Below are 17,909 nucleotides of genomic sequence, written 5' to 3'. Positions count from 1 at the left end.
ACATAGAACACCACACAGTGGCTGCTACTGTAGGCTGACATAGAACACCACACAGTGGCTGCTACTGTAGGCTGTATTGTAGAACACCACACAGTGGCTGCTACTGTAGGCTGTATTGTAGAACACCACACAGTGGCTGCTACTGTAGGCTGACATAGAACACCACACAGTGGCTGCTACTGTAGGCTGACATGGAACACCACACAGTGGCTGCTACTGTAGGCTGACATGGAACACCACACAGTGGCTGCTACTGTAGGCTGACATGGAACACCACACAGTGGCTGCTACTGTAGGCTGTATTGTAGAACACCACACAGTGGCTGCTACTGTAGGCTGTATTGTAGAACACCACACACTGGCTGCTACTGTAGGCTGTATTGTAGAACACCACACTGGCTGCTACTGTAGGCTGTATTGTAGAACACCACACAGTGGCTGCTACTGTAGGCTGACATAGAACACCACACAGTGGCTGCTACTGTAGGCTGACATAGAACACCACACAGTGGCTGCTACTGTAGGCTGACATAGAACACCACACAGTGGCTGCTACTGTAGGCTGACATAGAACACCACACAGTGGCTGCTACTGTAGGCTGACATAGAACACCACACAGTGGCTGCTACTGTAGGCTGACATAGAACACCACACAGTGGCTGCTACTGTAGGCTGACATAGAACACCACACAGTGGCTGCTACTGTAGGCTGTATTGTAGAACACCACACAGTGGCTGCTACTGTAGGCTGTATTGTAGAACACCACACAGTGGCTGCTACTGTAGGCTGTATTGTAGAACACCACACAGTGGCTGCTACTGTAGGCTGTATTGTAGAACACCACACAGTGGCTGCTACTGTAGGCTGTATTGTAGAACACCACACAGTGGCTGCTACTGTAGGCTGACATGGAACACCACAGTGGCTGCTACTGTAGGCTGTATTGTAGAACACCACACAGTGGCTGCTACTGTAGGCTGTATTGTAGAACACCACACTGGCTGCTACTGTAGGCTGTATTGTAGAACACCACACAGTGGCTGCTACTGTAGGCTGACATAGAACACCACACAGTGGCTGCTACTGTAGGCTGACATGGAACACCACACAGTGGCTGCTACTGTAGGCTGACATAGAACACCACACAGTGGCTGCTACTGTAGGCTGACATAGAACACCACACAGTGGCTGCTACTGTAGGCTGACATGGAACACCACACAGTGGCTGCTACTGTAGGCTGTATTGTAGAACACCACACAGTGGCTGCTACTGTAGGCTGACATGGAACACCACACAGTGGCTGCTACTGTAGGCTGACATAGAACACCACACAGTGGCTGCTACTGTAGGCTGACATAGAACACCACACAGTGGCTGCTACTGTAGGCTGACATGGAACACCACACAGTGGCTGCTACTGTAGGCTGACATAGAACACCACACAGTGGCTGCTACTGTAGGCTGTATTGTAGAACACCACACAGTGGCTGCTACTGTAGGCTGACATAGAACACCACACAGTGGCTGCTACTGTAGGCTGACATGGAACACCACACAGTGGCTGCTACTGTAGGCTGTATTGTAGAACACCACACAGTGGCTGCTACTGTAGGCTGTATTGTAGAACACCACACAGTGGCTGCTACTGTAGGCTGACAGAACACCACACTGTGGCTGCTACTGTAGGCTGACATAGAACACCACACAGTGGCTGCTACTGTAGGCTGACATGGAACACCACACAGTGGCTGCTACTGTAGGCTGACATGGAACACCACACAGTGGCTGCTACTGTAGGCTGTATTGTAGAACACCACACTGGCTGCTACTGTAGGCTGTATTGTAGAACACCACACAGTGGCTGCTACTGTAGGCTGACATGGAACACCACACAGTGGCTGCTACTGTAGGCTGTATTGTAGAACACCACACAGTGGCTGCTACTGTAGGCTGACATGGAACACCACACAGTGGCTGCTACTGTAGGCTGACATAGAACACCACACAGTGGCTGCTACTGTAGGCTGTATTGTAGAACACCACACAGTGGCTGCTACTGTAGGCTGACATAGAACACCACACAGTGGCTGCTACTGTAGGCTGACATGGAACACCACACAGTGGCTGCTACTGTAGGCTGTATTGTAGAACACCACACTGGCTGCTACTGTAGGCTGTATTGTAGAACACCACACAGTGGCTGCTACTGTAGGCTGACATAGAACACCACACTGTGGCTGCTACTGTAGGCTGTATTGTAGAACACCACACAGTGGCTGCTACTGTAGGCTGACATAGAACACCACACAGTGGCTGCTACTGTAGGCTGACATAGAACACCACATTGTGGCTGCTACTGTAGGCTGTATTGTAGAACGCACATAGCTGCTACTGTAGGCTGTATTGTAGAACACCACACAGTGGCTATATCATAGACACCACACAGTGGCTGCTACTGTAGGCTGGAACAACTATTTCAAAAGCTATTTCTATGTTAAAATGTTATGGGATGCATTTTCCCCATAATTATAGGGCACTGTGACGATGGTCCTATGTACTCTGTCACTTAAATCTAAAACCTTTGATAAAGGACCAGACCTGGTTTATGAGAAGGACATTTATTTATTGATGATAATGTTGGGCAGCGATGTTCTTTTTGTTGGTCGATCATCTGTGAATGAGAAGTAACAAGAGTTTTTAGTTTGGCGCACCGGGAATTGGTTTTTGTTTTCTCCAGATTTTTAATATTTTTTTAATATAGGTTCTTTCTGGTCATACATTTTGGTGATACCAAGTTGTAGATACGATGTGATATTGTTTACTAATTAAAATGTGAAGGTAGATGGTCAGAAATGTGTATGATTACCTTGTATGTCCTCGTTTTGAAGAGGGTTCTGTTCATAGTTAATGAATGGTACGGGTGGCGCAGTAGGAGCTTAAACCCGGGGGACGTACGTTTTTATATCCCAGATAGTATTTATGCTGTGAGGCGGTGTTTCCCAGCCCAGGTCCTCCAGGACCCCCAACAATAAACGTTGTTGTAACCCTAGACATTCAGCTCATTGAGGGCTTGATGATTAGTTGAATCAGGTGTGTTTGTCCGGGGTTAAAAAAAGTGTAATGTTCTGGGTACTGGAGGACCGGGGTTGGTCAACACTGCTCTAAAGCATGGGTTTATCATAGTTACTGAGGTGTGCTGGTAGAACTACATATGTTTATTATCTGAACGTGTATGTATGTATGTATGGTACTGTATTTAATGTGCTCTGAATGTCAATTAACCAGATACGTGTAAAGGTTTCCGTTTAGTTGCATCATGGGTATTGTGATACAGGCTGTATCACAACTGGCCGTGATTGGGAGTCCCATAGGGTGGTGCACAATTGTCCCAGCATCGTCCGGGTTTGGCCAGGGTAGTGTTCTTAACTGACTTGCCTAGTTAAATAAAGGTTCCACATAAGAAGCCTGTCCTCTCATTGTTTGTGGGACAGGACAGGGGACAGGTCAGCATGCTGCTGGGTTTTGTTTGAAGAGCTCTATTTGATCCAGTTTATTTTCTAAATACTTGTACATTTCGTCGGCTGTTATTATCTTCACTTGCAAATAGAAAGTGTCACTCTGAGCAAGAAATAATGTTCTGCCTTGTTGCCTCCTCACTGTAAAATCCTACCGCCGGTCTCACAGCCACTCTGGTAGGACTACATTATGATCGAATGGCCACGGTAGCCTACTTGGCCACGGTTAAAACTAACTTAAAGCGGGTACAGCCTCCGTGTTCACAGTAAACTCAAAACGTTCACGTTTGTGCTCAGCATAACTGAAATTTGCTCAGTGGCGGAAATAATTTGAAGCAGGGAACATTGATCATGAGCCTGCCTACGAGCCTAGTCTAACAAGTCAGATGATGGTTTCTGAAATGTGAAAGACCGGAAATAGTGAGTTTTGGTCTCTAACTACTGGTTGTATATAGTGGGAGGTAACGTCAAACTGTATTGGTCACGTGCTACGTAGACCAGGTTTAGACTAACAGTGAAATGTTTAATTACAGGCCCTTCCTAACCACACACAGAGAAAATAATAATAGAAAAGTAAAATACGTAATAATAAATCCACAAGGAGTTGAATATAAACAAGTTATCGTTAGAGGCACCAGTTGTGAGTAGATATGCACGGGTACGGGGTAGGCCTAAATAGTAATGGATGTGTACTGTGTCTCAGTGGAGACATTGGCAGCCTGCTGGAGACCTGACCCCAGCCAGCGGCAGTGTTATGGAGACAATTGTTTATCTACTGGCTGTGTGTGTGTGTGTGTGTGTGTGGCCCAGGGACTCCTCCTACTGCGCAGAACATTACAGCTGACAACCCAGAGGTGCTAATGGAAACCACAGAGGAAAACCTCTGAATGTTATTTATTCATAGGAACGCCCAGAGATACAATAAAGATGTTAGCTGGAAGCCTGGAACAATAACGTCTCTGATGTCTCTGTCATCCATGTTAATGGAACTAACTAAGTACTTTTAGACAGGAAACCCTGCAGGGGTATCAGCTGAGTATCACAGACCTTTTTTAGCTGATCCAGAGAGGAACTTGGGGGGGGGGGGGGGGGGGGTAGGTACGTAATGTTTCTCTATGCTAGGCTCACAGCTCACCTTTAAGCGTGGCACCCACAGCATGGGACACTTCATCTAGGGAGGTCACTACTGAAGTATTCAGAGATGTATTACTACTAAAAACTCCCACTGGCTCATAATAGGGAAAGCATTGGAAGACACAGGCCCCCACTCACAAATACTATGTTTTTAGTGTGATTTAAAAAAAAAAAAAAAATTTAAAAAAAAATTGAAATATATATTTTTCCCCTCATTGAGCTTAGTGGGCTATGACATATTACATGGGTGTGATGAAGACCCACCATGCTGTAGTCCTCACCTCCCTCCTGGTCCATTTATCTGCTCTGTCCAGACTGATGTCAGTAGTATGCCATCCAGAACGGTTTAACGGTCCCAGTGTGTTTATAAGCACAAAGAGCAGGCTACATGTCCTTCTCCTTTTTGAGCCTTCTCTCCTTTCCCCATGTCCTGACAACGAGCAGTGAGTAGAGAGCAGCGGGTCTTGGGCAGTGACGTCCTTTCTATCCATTCTTAGCTGCTGTCAGAACGGCACGGAACTCGTCCATTCATTTAACGCTTCTGGTATGGCCACTTGACACGTCAGAAATTGAGAGGAGGATAAGAAGGAAGGGTTACCATTGTGTGTGACGTACGTAAACAACAGACAGGAAGACGTGTGTAGGGGGGGGCACAGTCTGTGATGGTAACTCCAGGGTGGCTGCAGTGTATGAAAACAACAACTGCATTTTTCTCATGCCATTTTGGGCCTGTAAAGAAAGTGGATCTAAAGATTGTAAAATGCTGAAATCAGACCATATGTATTACCAAGAACCGTATTGACAATTCAGATTTTTAAATGCACAGTGTATATATCCAGCCCAACTGCAGATAAGACTATTATACATGGTAGACCGTGATTGACCATGCCTCTCTCTACCCTGTTCCCAGGTCACAGAGCGGTCTATGTGGGTGTCCATGTTCCTCTGGGCAGAGAGACCAAACGGAGGCACCACCGCAGCCACCGCGGCCACAGACACCACCGCAAGAGGAGAGACCGCTCGGACCATGAAGATGGACGAGAGTCTCCTTCCTATGGTAGCTAAGACCAGTTCACTCTCCCTCCTCAACATCTGCTTCATTCACTGTCCTCAGATCAGCTCTATTGCCATATATCCGTTCTCCAGCCCTGTTTCCTATACCAAACCTTTTACTGTCCTTTTTCCACTAATATTCCCCTTGGTTGTACTACATTACCCATCTTCCACCGGTACCCCCTGTGTTTCAGACACCCCGTCCCAGCGTGTCCAGTTCATCCTGGGGACAGAGGATGATGATGAAGAGCACATGCCCCACGACCTGTTCACTGAGCTGGACGAGCTGTTCTTCCGGGACGGACACGTCTACGAGTGGAGGGAGACAGCCAGGCATGACGCACACCCTTCCTCACTACTCCTAGTGGATGTTTCCTTATCCAACCACATCAACAGCTCCTTTCATCTGTGTGTGTAGGTGGTTAAAGTTTGAGGAAGACGTGGAGGATGGAGGGGAGCGTTGGAGTAAGCCCTACGTAGCCACGCTGTCTCTCCACAGCCTCTTCGAGCTCCGCAGCTGCATCCTCAACGGCACTGTCATGTTGGACATGAGAGCCAACACCATTGAGGAGATCGCAGGTGAGTGTGTATACATGTCTCTGCAGACATTGTACTGTGTGTGTGAGTCTGAAAGTTGAATGTGTTGGATAAAGCATGTAACTGTTGAATAAAGCCTGCAGTCTACCCTGTACCCCATAGACATGGTGATAGACAGCATGGTGGCGTCAGCTCAGCTGGAGGAGGAGTTGAGGCAGAAGGTGAGGGAGGCCATGTTGAAGAGACACCACCACCAGAACGAGAAGAAGCTCAGCAACCGCATCCCTCTGGTGCGCTCCTTCGCTGACATCGGCAAGAAACAATCTGACCCACACCTGCTTGAGAGAAACGGTGAGGGCCCTCGCTGCACCTCTCCTTTTTCCTCTTCTGCTCTTCATCCCCTCATTTCAATGGTTTATTTACACCCTTTTTTGTTGTGTTTTGACAGATTGAATGTATGTACTAGGCACATGTTGTTTTATGAAGTGGGTTGGGTCTTTCAAAGAGGTGTCAATTACCTGAGGTAACTGAGTCGCAATATCTGATTGGTGCATGAGCCTTTTACTGGCATGTGATTTTCCCATCATGACTGTTCTTGAACACTGCAGTGATAAGTCTGAGTTTGTTTTGTGTGCTGGATTGTGTTTTCTCCTGGAAAGATGTTTTTGTGATAAGGATTTTGTTGAAATGTTGTGATGGGCTAATAGTTAATAACTTAAAACCAAAGTAAATCTGTGCACATGCCATCATGTAGCAATTAAATCACAGTTGAAGATTATTGGTCAGCTTCCCCTTGCTTGTGATTGGTCCGTTTGAGTGACCTATAGTATATCCTTATTAAAGTGTGATGTAACCGCGGCATTTATTGTGTTTTTGTAACATTGTTGCAAAAGGTTGCTAAACAGTGTTTTTGTGTGTGTTCTGAACATGTTCGCTGCTGTTTGTGGGCAGTTGGCATTATGACAGATGTTAATTGATCTTGACTTAATCTCTCCTGGTTTACTGCGGCTCCATGTACGTTGTGCAAATGTTCCTTGTGACGTTTTGGGATGTACTGAATATGCCCCTGCTCTTTGTCTTTGACTTCCACTAACAAGACACTTCCAAGGCCTGGGCTTCGCAGCATGAAGAGCATTGTTCCCAACACACATTTAGTATTCTTACCCTTCCTGATGTATTTTTCCTCTCCCTCTTTCCTTTTTCCATCCTGTCTTCTCTGCTTTCCCAACTACCCTTGTCCCCTCCCATAGGAAGTCTATCCACCTCCCGCCCCTCCCTCCTCAAGGGAGTCCAGGGGGTCTCAGTTCCTCAGTCGCTTCCTGCTCAACGCCAGCACCCCCTCCTCCCCCTTAGCACCCCCCAGAACACCCCTCCCTTAGCCAGATGCAGATCCCCACCCCTCCTTGCCTGTCCCCCACCCCTCCTCTGACTGACCCAGACCCACCCCACCCTGCCTGTCCCCCACCCCTACTCTGATTGACCGGTGAGGGTAGGAGCTGGAGTATCCCCAGTGTGGAGGTCCATGCTTCAGATGGGGAGGAACTGAAGCTCCGGTCCGGTCTAGTCAAGGACCACAAGGAGGAGTCTGGGGTGCAGACCCTGCCTGTCTGGTGCAGCTCCTCCCCCCACCTCCAGCAGGTTAAATATCCTGCAAATAGCATGAAACCCTCCCTCCACACCTTCTTCACCTTACATAATCTGACCTCTCTCGTTCCTTAACATTGTATGTGTCTGTCTGTGTGCGTGATGACTTGTGAAGCACTTAAAGAGTACATTTCATCAAAAATAAACCAGATGTTTTAGACTTAGTGAAACACGTCAATTCTGGTCTTCATTTCTACAGTTGGTTGCGAAAGGGCTATATTTTGATTTACTAGTAATCTCATTCCCCCCAGCGGTTACATCACACCTTGAGAAGGTTCCTCTACATCATCTCAAGCGAGCAGTTCGGTATGAAATGCACTCCCTTCTGGATGTGCTTGGTGGTACCACCTCTTGGCTTACTAAAAAAACTGGTGACCGCACGCCTTATTTGGCAATGGTCTTGGTAAGTGGAGTGTGCCAATATATATTTTGCATGACGCTTCCTTGACTACTGGCGTTACACAAAATTCTGAAGGCAGGAAGGCACATGACCAAATTCAACGTTTTTGCTTACCATTTCATGCATCTTTTACGAAGAAAAAAAACATGGAGGCTATGAGGATTAGACATTTATTTGTAGCTACATCCATCTTTACAAGAAATAGATGACAATGGCTCATAGTTCAATGGTTTTGAGTTCTAATCCCACATGGGGCAGAGATGTGTACAGTTGAAGTTGGAAGTTTACATACACTTAGGTTGGAGTCATTAAAACTAGTTTTTCAACCAGTCCACACATTTCTTAACAAACTATAGTTTTGGAAAGTCTGTTAGGACATGACACAAGTCATTTTTCCAACAATTGTTTAAACGCAGATTATTTCACTTATAATTCACTGTACCACAATTCCAGTGGGTCAGAAGTTTACATGCACTAAGTTGACTGTGCCTTTAAACAGATTGGGAAATTCCAGAAAATTATGTCATGGCTTTAGAGGCATCTGATGGGCTAATTGACATAATTTGAGTCAATTGGAGGTGTACCTGTGGATGTATTTCAAGGCCTACCTTCAAACTCAGTGCCTCTTTGCTTGATATCATGGGAAAATCTAAAGAAATCAGCCAAGAAGACCTCCACAAGTCTGGTTCATCCTTGGGGGCAATTTCTAAATGCCTGAAGGTACCACGTTAATCTGTACAAACAATAGTATGCAAGTATAAACACCATGGGACCACACAGCCATCATACTGCTCGGGAAGGAAGGGAAGTTCTGTCTCCTAGAGATGAACATACTTTGGTGCTAAAAGTGCAAATCAATCCCAGAACAACAGCAAAGGACCTTGTCAAGATGCTGGAGGAAATAGGTACAAAAGTATCTATATCCACATAACCTGAGAGGCCGATCAGCAAGGAAGGAGGAAGAAGCCACTGCTCCAAAACCGCCATAGAAAAACCAGACTACGGTTTGCAACAGCACATAGGGACAAAGATGGAACTTTTTGGAGAAATGTCCTCTGGTCTGATGAAACAAAAATAGACTGTTAATGACCATTTATGTTTGGAGGAAAAAGGGGGAGGCTTGCAAGCCGACGAACACCATCCCAACAGTGAAGCACAGGGGTGGCAGCATCATGTTGTGGGGGTGCTTTGCTGCAGGAGGGACTGGTGCACTTCACAAAATAGATTGCATCATGAGGGAGGAAAATTATGTGGATATATTGAAGCAACATCTCAATACATCAATCAGGAAGTTAAAGCTTGTTTGCAAATGGGTCTTCAAAATGGACAATGACCACAAGCATACTTCCAAAGTTGTGGCAAAATGGCTCAAGGACAACAAAGTCAAGGTATTGGAGTGGCCATCACAAAGCCCTGACCTCAATCCTATAGAAGATGTGTGGGCAGAACTGAAAAAGCGTGTGCGAGCAAGGAGGCCTACAAACCTGACTCAGTTACACCAGCTCTGTCAGGAGGAATGGGCCAGAATTCACCCAACTTATTGTGGGAAGCTTGTGGAAGGCTACCCAAAACATCTGACCCAAGTTAAAGGCAATGCTACCAAATACTAATTGAGTGTATGTAAACTTCTGACATACTGGGAATGTGATGAAAGAAATAAAAGCTGAAATAAATCCTTCTCTCTACTATTATTCTGACATTTCACATTCTTAAAATAAAGTGACGATCCTAACTGACCTAAGACGGGACATTTTTACTTGGATTAAATGTCAGGAGTTGTGAAACTGAGTTTAAATGTATTTGGCTTAGGTGTATGTAAACATCCGACTTCAACTGTTAATGGATAGATAAACATTTTTATTTACAATATTCATCATGTGCCCACACACTTGTAATTCTGAAAAGTGAACACATGCCTGTGAGAGGGGTGGCCCTGGTAGTAGTTGTAGGTTTTTATACAGTACCCAAGACTATTGAGTTAATTTGACCAAGAGCTACAGCATGAATACTGCAATGTGGGTTGGATTGAAATGAGCCCCTAATCTTCATTATCAAGGGGATGACTCACTTTTTTCTCCAACACAATACCGCAATAAATGTTAGTCCACATTTCATTTTTTTTTCATTTTAATTTACACTGGCAGTAGATGTCAGGAACTCATCACCTTTCCGCTGAGAGTTAACTGTCCAGAGCCATATTTGCTTGAGATGCACATCATTTTATTATCAGCACGTGCCAGTGGACTTCTGAGAATGCTTTAGTGTTGGGATCAGGTACTACTATGTTTACCCACCCACAAAAATGTATATTTATGAGCAATTTCCCTGCTACCCACAACTTCTCACCTGAAAATGTGAGCAGTTTGGGCAAAGGCTGGAGTTGAGAGTTACCCTTATACGAAGTTTGGTAACTTTTTACATGAAGTTGGCCCTATGTTATCGTAATCAGGCACTATTACCCCCGTTACCACTGTCTAATAAATTATATCAGGGTTTAATGTGAGGCGTGCTCAGGTTTCACCCCCATATGCACACAGACGCTGCACAGTATTACAGAGTGAGTTCCATAGCAAGTCCTAGTTTCAATTGGCAAGGTTCATAGACCGTGAGATGATAGGTCAAAATACGTTTTTACAGCAAGAGGCTGAGGCCATGACGTGTGTGTAAATACCAACACCTGAGTGTGTTCTGTTTTTCCCAGCTTTAAATGTGCTGTCTTATTGGACCATGTGGTGTATCTTGGCTGACTGGTTCAGTAAGAAGCAGGGGATTGACAGGCAGGGCCCCATTGGTGCACATTCCACCACTAATCTCCCTCTGAAACCTTTCTGTCCAACTCCAGCCTCCGCAGGGTCGGTCCTGTAAACAGAGGATGTCTATTGGTGTCTATTGACCCCCCCCCCCCCCCCCCTAGTTATTTCTACCATCTCTGATTACTTTGTTGTGATACGTGGAGTTTCTCACCCAGCATGTACAGAGCAGCTGCATGTCTGAACAAACTCACGGAGTCACACATGCATAGCCCCCCCGCTCTCCTTCTCAGACACATATAATTGTGTACGTCTACAAATTGTACCAATTCCCCATTCATATCGGCCATAAACACAGTTCATTTTTTACTGTTCAATTGACCACTGGTTTCTTCTACCCCTTCCACCCCTTGGGCAGGCCTCCTGGCATCCCCCCAGTCAGCTCCTGGGAACCTGGAGAACAGTAAACCGAGTGAGAGCCGCATCAACGGAGGAAGCAGAGAGAACAGCACTGTGGACTTCAGCAAGGTAACGTCTCCTCCCACTGCTGAGCAGTGTGTAGACCCACGGTCACGAGGACAGACAAGTAGAGCTCTGCTACCCGACCCGGGCCCGACATTATACATTGGGTCAGGGCCGATGTAAATCAATATCTAGGGAACAGGCAGGGCTCGTGTATCACTAAATTGATCACAAACATTTTGAAGCTGAGCCATTTGCTCATGCTCTGCTGCACAATAGTCATATCTGACAACGATCATAATATGGTGTCAGAAGTGCTTCAACCTTGTCAAATATAAGACAGGAGATCATTTCACAGAAAATAATGTTCCTTGAGTTTTGTTAGAGTGACAAAGTAATTAACTGCTCTGTCATGTCTCGTCATTGAGCAGAGCAGCCCTAGCAGAGCCGTTGCTATGGATACTTGCTCAGAGCCGCCATGAGTAGAGTGCATGCAGAGCGAGCGAACTGACAGAACAGCTAATGGATTTACTAATGGAGGAAGTTATTTTTGGTTTCGGTCAGGGACGGGGCTTTAATTTGGTTGAAGCAATCGGGCCTGGGTAGGACTTGAATGTCACAGCATAGGTAGGGCTCGGGTTTAAATGCCCATGCAGGGCTCTACAGAGAACTCAATATGGCAGCCGCTGGCTTCAAAGCCTCTGATTGGCCAATACATAGCATCAGAAATCCAGGGTTTATACAGTGCATTCAATAAGATTTCAGATCCCTTGAATTTTTCCACATTTTGTTACGTTACCTTATTCTACAATTTATTTTTTTATCCCTCAATCTACACACAATACCCCATAATGACAAAGCAAAAACAGGTTTTTAGAAATAAAATAATAACTGAAATCACATTTTACTTAAGTATTCAGACCCTTTACTCTGTACTTTGTTAAAGCACTTTTGGCATTGATTATAGCCTCAAGTCTTCTTGGGTATGACACTGCATATCCTCTCAAGCTCTATTTTGAGGTCTCCAGAGATGTTCGATCGGGTTCAAATCAGGGCTCTGGGTGGGCCACTCAAGGACATTCAGAGACTTGTCCCGAAGCCACTCCTGCATTGTCTTGGCTGTGTGCTTAGGGTCGTTGTCCTGTTGGAAGGTGAACCGTCACCCCAGTTCAAGGTCCAGAGCGCTTTGGAGCAGGTTTTCATCAAAGATCTCTTTCCTTCGATCCCGACAAGTCACCCAGTCCCTGCTGCTGAAAAACATCCCACAGCATGATGCTGCCACTCATGCTTCACCGTAGGGGATGGTTCCAGGTTTCCTCCAGACGTGACACTTGGCATTCAGGCCAAAGAGTTCAATCTTGGTTTCATCAGACCAGAGAATCTAGTTTCTCATGGTGAGTCCTTTAGTTGTCTTTTGGCAAACTCCAAGCAGACTGTGATGCCTTTCACTGAGGAGTGGCTTCTGTCTGGCCACTCTACAATAAAGGCCTGATTGGTGGATTGCTGCAGACATGGGAGAACCTTCCAGAAGGACAACCATCTCCACAGAGGAACTCTGGAGCTCTGTCAGGGTGACCATCGGGTTCTTGGTCACCTCCTTGACCAAGGCCCCCCCCCCCCCCCCCGATTGCTCAGTTTTGGCCGGACAGCCAGCTCTAGGAAGAGTCTTGGTTCCATTTAAGAATGATGGAGGCCACTGTGTTCTTGGACCTTCAATGCTGCAGAAATTATTTGGTAAACTTCCCAAGATCTGTGTCTCAACACAATCTTGTCTCGGAGCTCTATAGACAATTTCTTCCACCTCATGGCTTGGTTTTTGCTCTGACATGCACTGCCAACTGTGAGACCTTCTATAGACCGGTGTCTGCCTTTCCAAGTCATGTCCAATCGATTTGAATTTACCACAGGTGGACTCCAAGTTGTAGAAACATTTCAAAGATTAATTTCTAAAAACACGTTTTCGCTTGGTCATTATGGGGTATCGTGTGTAGATTGAGGTAAATAATGAATTGAACGTGACAAGTGGAAAAAGTCAAAGGGTCAGATATACAATGCATTCGGAAAGTATTCCATCTCATTTGAAGTAACACATGCTGGATACTGAACAAAGTGACTGGTTTCCGCTCCTTGGGGGACTGATGGGTATGAGAACAGTGTATTAAGAGGATGATGTTATAATGAGAGGTGACATCATGGATCCAGATTGGACTCTAGCTGAGTGAGCTGAGCTTATGGTGTGATCTGAATTAAGTTGTGCCCCTGTTTGTCCTGCTCTCAGCATGCTTGCCACTGTAGTTGTGGTTCCTGGGGCGGGGGTGCCAGAAGGCCTGCAGTAAGTCCTCTCTCCTGTCAATCACTGGCCCTGGCCAATCAGTGCTGTTGTGTTGATCCATGAGACTGTGTTCCGTGACGTGACTGTACATAACATGTTACCTGCCAGTGCCGTGTGTGTGACCGTAGTGTTGTGACTGTGTTGATCTGTCTGTAGTGGTCGACCGTGGTTCAGAGAATCTGATGTTTTCATTATCTTTTTTTGTGCAGCAGTACGGCTGTCAGCAGCACAGCAACCGCAAATATTCTATGTGATTTATTATTTATTAAGTGTCCTGTTTGAGGTCATCGCTTCTGACGGAAGCATCCATAGTACAGTGTAAGTGGGTAGTGTCCATGGTTTAGGGGTAGTGGGTAGTGTCCATGGTGTAGGGGTAGTGGGTAGGGTCCACGGTGTAGGGGTAGTGTCCATGGTGTAGGGGTAGTGGGTAGGGTCCACGGTGTAGGGTCCGCGGTGTAGCGGTAGGGTCCGCGGGGTAGCGTCCGCGGTGTAGGGGTAGCGTCCGCGGTGTAGGGGTAGTGGGTAGGGTCCGCGGTGTAGCGGGTAGGGTCCACGGTGTAGGAGTAGTGGGTAGGGTCCGCGGTGTAGGGGTAGCGTCCGCGGTGTAGGGGTAGTGGGTAGGGTCCGCGGTGTAGCGGGTAGGGTCCGCGGTGTAGCGGGTAGGGTCCACGGTGTAGGGGTAGTGGGTAGGGTCCGCGGTGTAGGGGTAGCGTCCGCGGTGTAGGGGTAGCGTCCGCGGTGTAGGGGTAGTGGGTAGCGTCCGCGGTGTAGGGGTAGTGGGTAGGGTCCGCGGTGTAGGGGTAGTGGGTAGCGTCCGCGGTGTAGGGGTAGTGGGTAGGGTCCGCGGTGTAGGGGTAGTGGGTAGGGTCCGCGGTGTAGGGGTAGTGGGTAGGGTCCGCGGTGTAGGGGTAGTGGGTAGGGTCCGCGGTGTAGGGGTAGTGGGTAGGGTCTGCGGTGTAGGGGTAGAGGGTAGGGTCCGTGGTGTAGGGGTAGTGGGTAGGGTCCGCGGTGTAGGGGTAGTGGGTAGGGTCCGCGGGGTAGAGGGTAGGGTCCGCGGTGTAGGGGTAGCGTCCGCGGGGTAGGGGTATCGGGTAGCGTCCGCGGTGTAGAGGGTAAGGGTAGCGTCCGCGGTGTAGGGGTAGTGGGTAGCGTCCGCGGTGTGTGGGTAGGGTCAGCGGTGTAGGGGTGGCGGGTAGCGTCCGCGGTGTAGGGGTAGCGTCCGCGGTGTAGGGGTAGCGTCCGCGGTGTAGGGGTAGCGTCCGCGGTGTAGGGGTAGCGTCCGCGGTGTAGGGGTAGTGGGTAGCGTCCGCGGTGTGTGGGTAGCGTCCGCGGGGTAGTGGGTAGTGGGTAGGGTCCGCGGGGTAGTGGGTAGGGTCCGCGGGGTAGTGGGTAGGGTCCGCAGTGTAGGGGTAGCGGGTAGGGTCCGCGGTGTAGGGGTAGCGGGTAGGGTCCGCGGTGTAGGGGTAGCGTCCGCGGTGTAGGGGTAGTGGGTAGCGTCCGCGGTGTGTGGGTAGCCTCCGCGGTGTAGGGGTAGAGGGTAGCGTCCGCGGTGTAGGGGTAGTGGGTAGCGTCCGCGGTGTGTGGGTAGCGTCCGCGGTGTAGGGGTAGAGGGTAGCGTCCGCGGTGTAGTGGGTAGCGTCCGCGGGGTAGAGGGTAGCGTCCGCGGTGTGTGGGTAGCGCCCGCGGTGTAGGGGTAGAGGGTAGCGTCCGCGGTGTAGTGGGTAGCGTCCGCGGTGTAGGGGTAGTGGGTATGGTCCATAATGTAGGCGATAAGGTACCCCGTCTCCTTGCCTGGTACATGTGATTATAGGTGTACAAGCGCTGGTTCTTTTGGGGGGGGTAGTTCAGCCCTCAAACTACCTGTCTATACACACATTCTCAGTAACTGACCATGTTACCAAAACACACACCGTATATTCTCCAGTTTATACCAGTTGAGAATTTTGTAGAAATTTGGCAAACACATAATGTAGGGTTGGTACGGCCTTAAATCTTGGAAAAGTCTTGGAATTTTACAATGTTTTCCAGTCCTGGAAAAGTTTAGAAAATGGTCAAATCTGAAAAGAATACTTTTCCCCTCGTGTATTTTATTTGGGCACATATTCTTTGCCAATCACATCAAAATCAACTTCAGTGCATCTGTGTGTCATCACCTGCATGTGTCCTGGCTAGTTCTCTCTCTCCCTCTAGTTAACTGTTCAGTGTTTCCTCTATGCGTTCCCCCTATATGATCTTTGATATATTGAATGAGCTAATTATTGGACAAAGCCTGAGCAACATTTCCACCCTGTATGTTTTACATCCAGGGAGGTGAACCATTCTCCAGGAGAGCTAATGAGTGTAGGCTTTTATTCCATGTATTTATTTTAGTCCTCTAACAAAACATTTTAGAAATGAGTTGCTCAACCGGACCTTGATAAACTGACTGCAACGTGTTTGAACAGGGCTGTATCAAAAGCCTGCACACCCATCAGCTCTCCAGACTGAGGGTTGACCACATGTGTTTATATAGTGGCCTAACAGGGATTATACTTTGTGGGGGGTTAAGTGCCTTGCACAACGACAGGAGATGGTAGACTACATGGGATCAGCCTCCAAGTGTTGATACCACATTTCTGCCAAAAAATATATACTTCTATTTAAACACCACCAATTGTTGTCATGGGAATTTAGTTTAAAGTCCTGAAATTCAATCTGTCTAAATGTCTATGAACCCTGCATGGCCAATACAATTCAACTTCAGGAACATCCAAGCATGTATCCTTCCTGTTTAACTCTGTGACCTTCAACCTCCCAGGTGGACATGAACTTCATGAAGAAGATCCCTCCTGGGGCGGAGGCGTCCAACGTGCTGGTGGGAGAGGTGGAATTCCTGGAGCGACCAATCATAGCCTTCATCAGGCTGTCACCCGCCGTGCTGCTCACTGGTCTCACTGAGGTGCCCGTACCCACCAGGTAAGTGTGTACACACACTTATCTGAATCGCATGACAGGCATTTCGTTATTTTGACTGTGAAGGAGTTATTGCAATAGACAACCATTTTTGAAAAACATATTGTGTGTTGAGCGGGATGTGTGGTGGTGTGTGCTTGGATGGACTCTGATTCTATCCTGCTCTCCTATTGGTCAGGTTCCTGTTCCTGCTGCTGGGTCCGTTTGGGAAGGGTCCTCAGTACCACGAGATCGGCCGCTCCATCGCCACGCTGATGACAGACGAGGTGAGGAGCACTACAACACCGCTCTGGATTGGTCCAATTTCAACCTTTGCCAATCACCAATTGGTCCCATGCTGTGGCGTCAGAAGCAGCGACATGTCGTTTGAGAGACTGCTGTTGTCGTCCTGTGCCAGGTCTTCCATGATGTAGCGTACAAGGCCAAAGACCGGAACGATCTGCTGTCGGGGATAGATGAGTTTCTGGACCAGGTGACCGTCCTACCCCCAGGAGAGTGGGACCCTACGATACGAATCGAGCCCCCCAAGAGTGTCCCATCTCAGGTGAGGGATCTGGACGAAGATGTTGGTTAGCTGCTATTGAACGTGTGAGACATGCTGATGGGTAATATTGTAAGAGAACCGCTGTGGACACGGTGTGTAGAGTACGGATGGTTAGAATGTTGAGGGCTGTGCAGTAACCTGGCCTGTGGGGGGCTTTTCTCTCTACACAGGACAAGAGGAAAATGCCCTCATTGCCCAACGGCTCTGCCCATAATGAGTCCTTCAAGGAAGACCAGCACCAAGCAGGACCAGAGCTACAGAGGACAGGGAGGTGGGTCTCTCTCACACAAACACACACAATGGGTTTTCTTTAAGTCCCTTTTGATGAAAAGGAGCTGCCAGACTGAGTGGTCACCTTGGCAGCTCATTATAAAAGCATTATAAACATGAAGAGAGCTGTTCACTAGAGGTCTGGAAAGTCTTTCATGTGTCTGATGTAGAAGCTGAAGAGGTCTACTGCAGCCTTTCATCTAGCAGCACTTCACCAGTACCTCACAACCCCCCACACACCGGTACCCCACACACACCGTCTACACACCGGTACCCCACACACACCGTCTACACACCGGTACCCCACACACAC

General features: G+C 47.7%; 1 protein-coding gene across 5 annotated transcripts in view; it reads left to right on the top strand.

The window, feature by feature from the left end:
• The window catches only part of LOC109877009 (sodium bicarbonate cotransporter 3), a 74,359-nt gene that overhangs the window by 29,884 nt on the left and 26,566 nt on the right, over window positions 1-17,909 (top strand). For 4 of the 5 annotated variants that reach the window (XM_031817847.1, XM_031817850.1, XM_031817849.1 and 1 more), the window contains exons 3-11: window positions 5,563-5,709; window positions 5,900-6,038; window positions 6,124-6,284; window positions 6,405-6,593; window positions 11,455-11,564; window positions 16,628-16,785; window positions 16,961-17,048; window positions 17,180-17,326; window positions 17,497-17,597. In XM_031817847.1, coding sequence (XP_031673707.1) covers window positions 5,563-5,709; window positions 5,900-6,038; window positions 6,124-6,284; window positions 6,405-6,593; window positions 11,455-11,564; window positions 16,628-16,785; window positions 16,961-17,048; window positions 17,180-17,326; window positions 17,497-17,597 — 1,240 coding nt within the window. Of the gene's footprint in view, window positions 1-5,562; window positions 5,710-5,899; window positions 6,039-6,123; window positions 6,285-6,385; window positions 6,594-11,454; window positions 11,565-16,627; window positions 16,786-16,960; window positions 17,049-17,179; window positions 17,327-17,496; window positions 17,598-17,909 lie in introns of those variants that run through there. The other variant, XM_031817852.1, reaches the window with a different exon arrangement.

This window comes from Oncorhynchus kisutch, unplaced genomic scaffold, assembly GCF_002021735.2.
Source record: "Oncorhynchus kisutch isolate 150728-3 unplaced genomic scaffold, Okis_V2 scaffold1170, whole genome shotgun sequence".
Classification (NCBI taxonomy): domain Eukaryota; kingdom Metazoa; phylum Chordata; class Actinopteri; order Salmoniformes; family Salmonidae; genus Oncorhynchus; species Oncorhynchus kisutch.
This window is presented reverse-complemented; position numbering and strand designations above follow the sequence as displayed.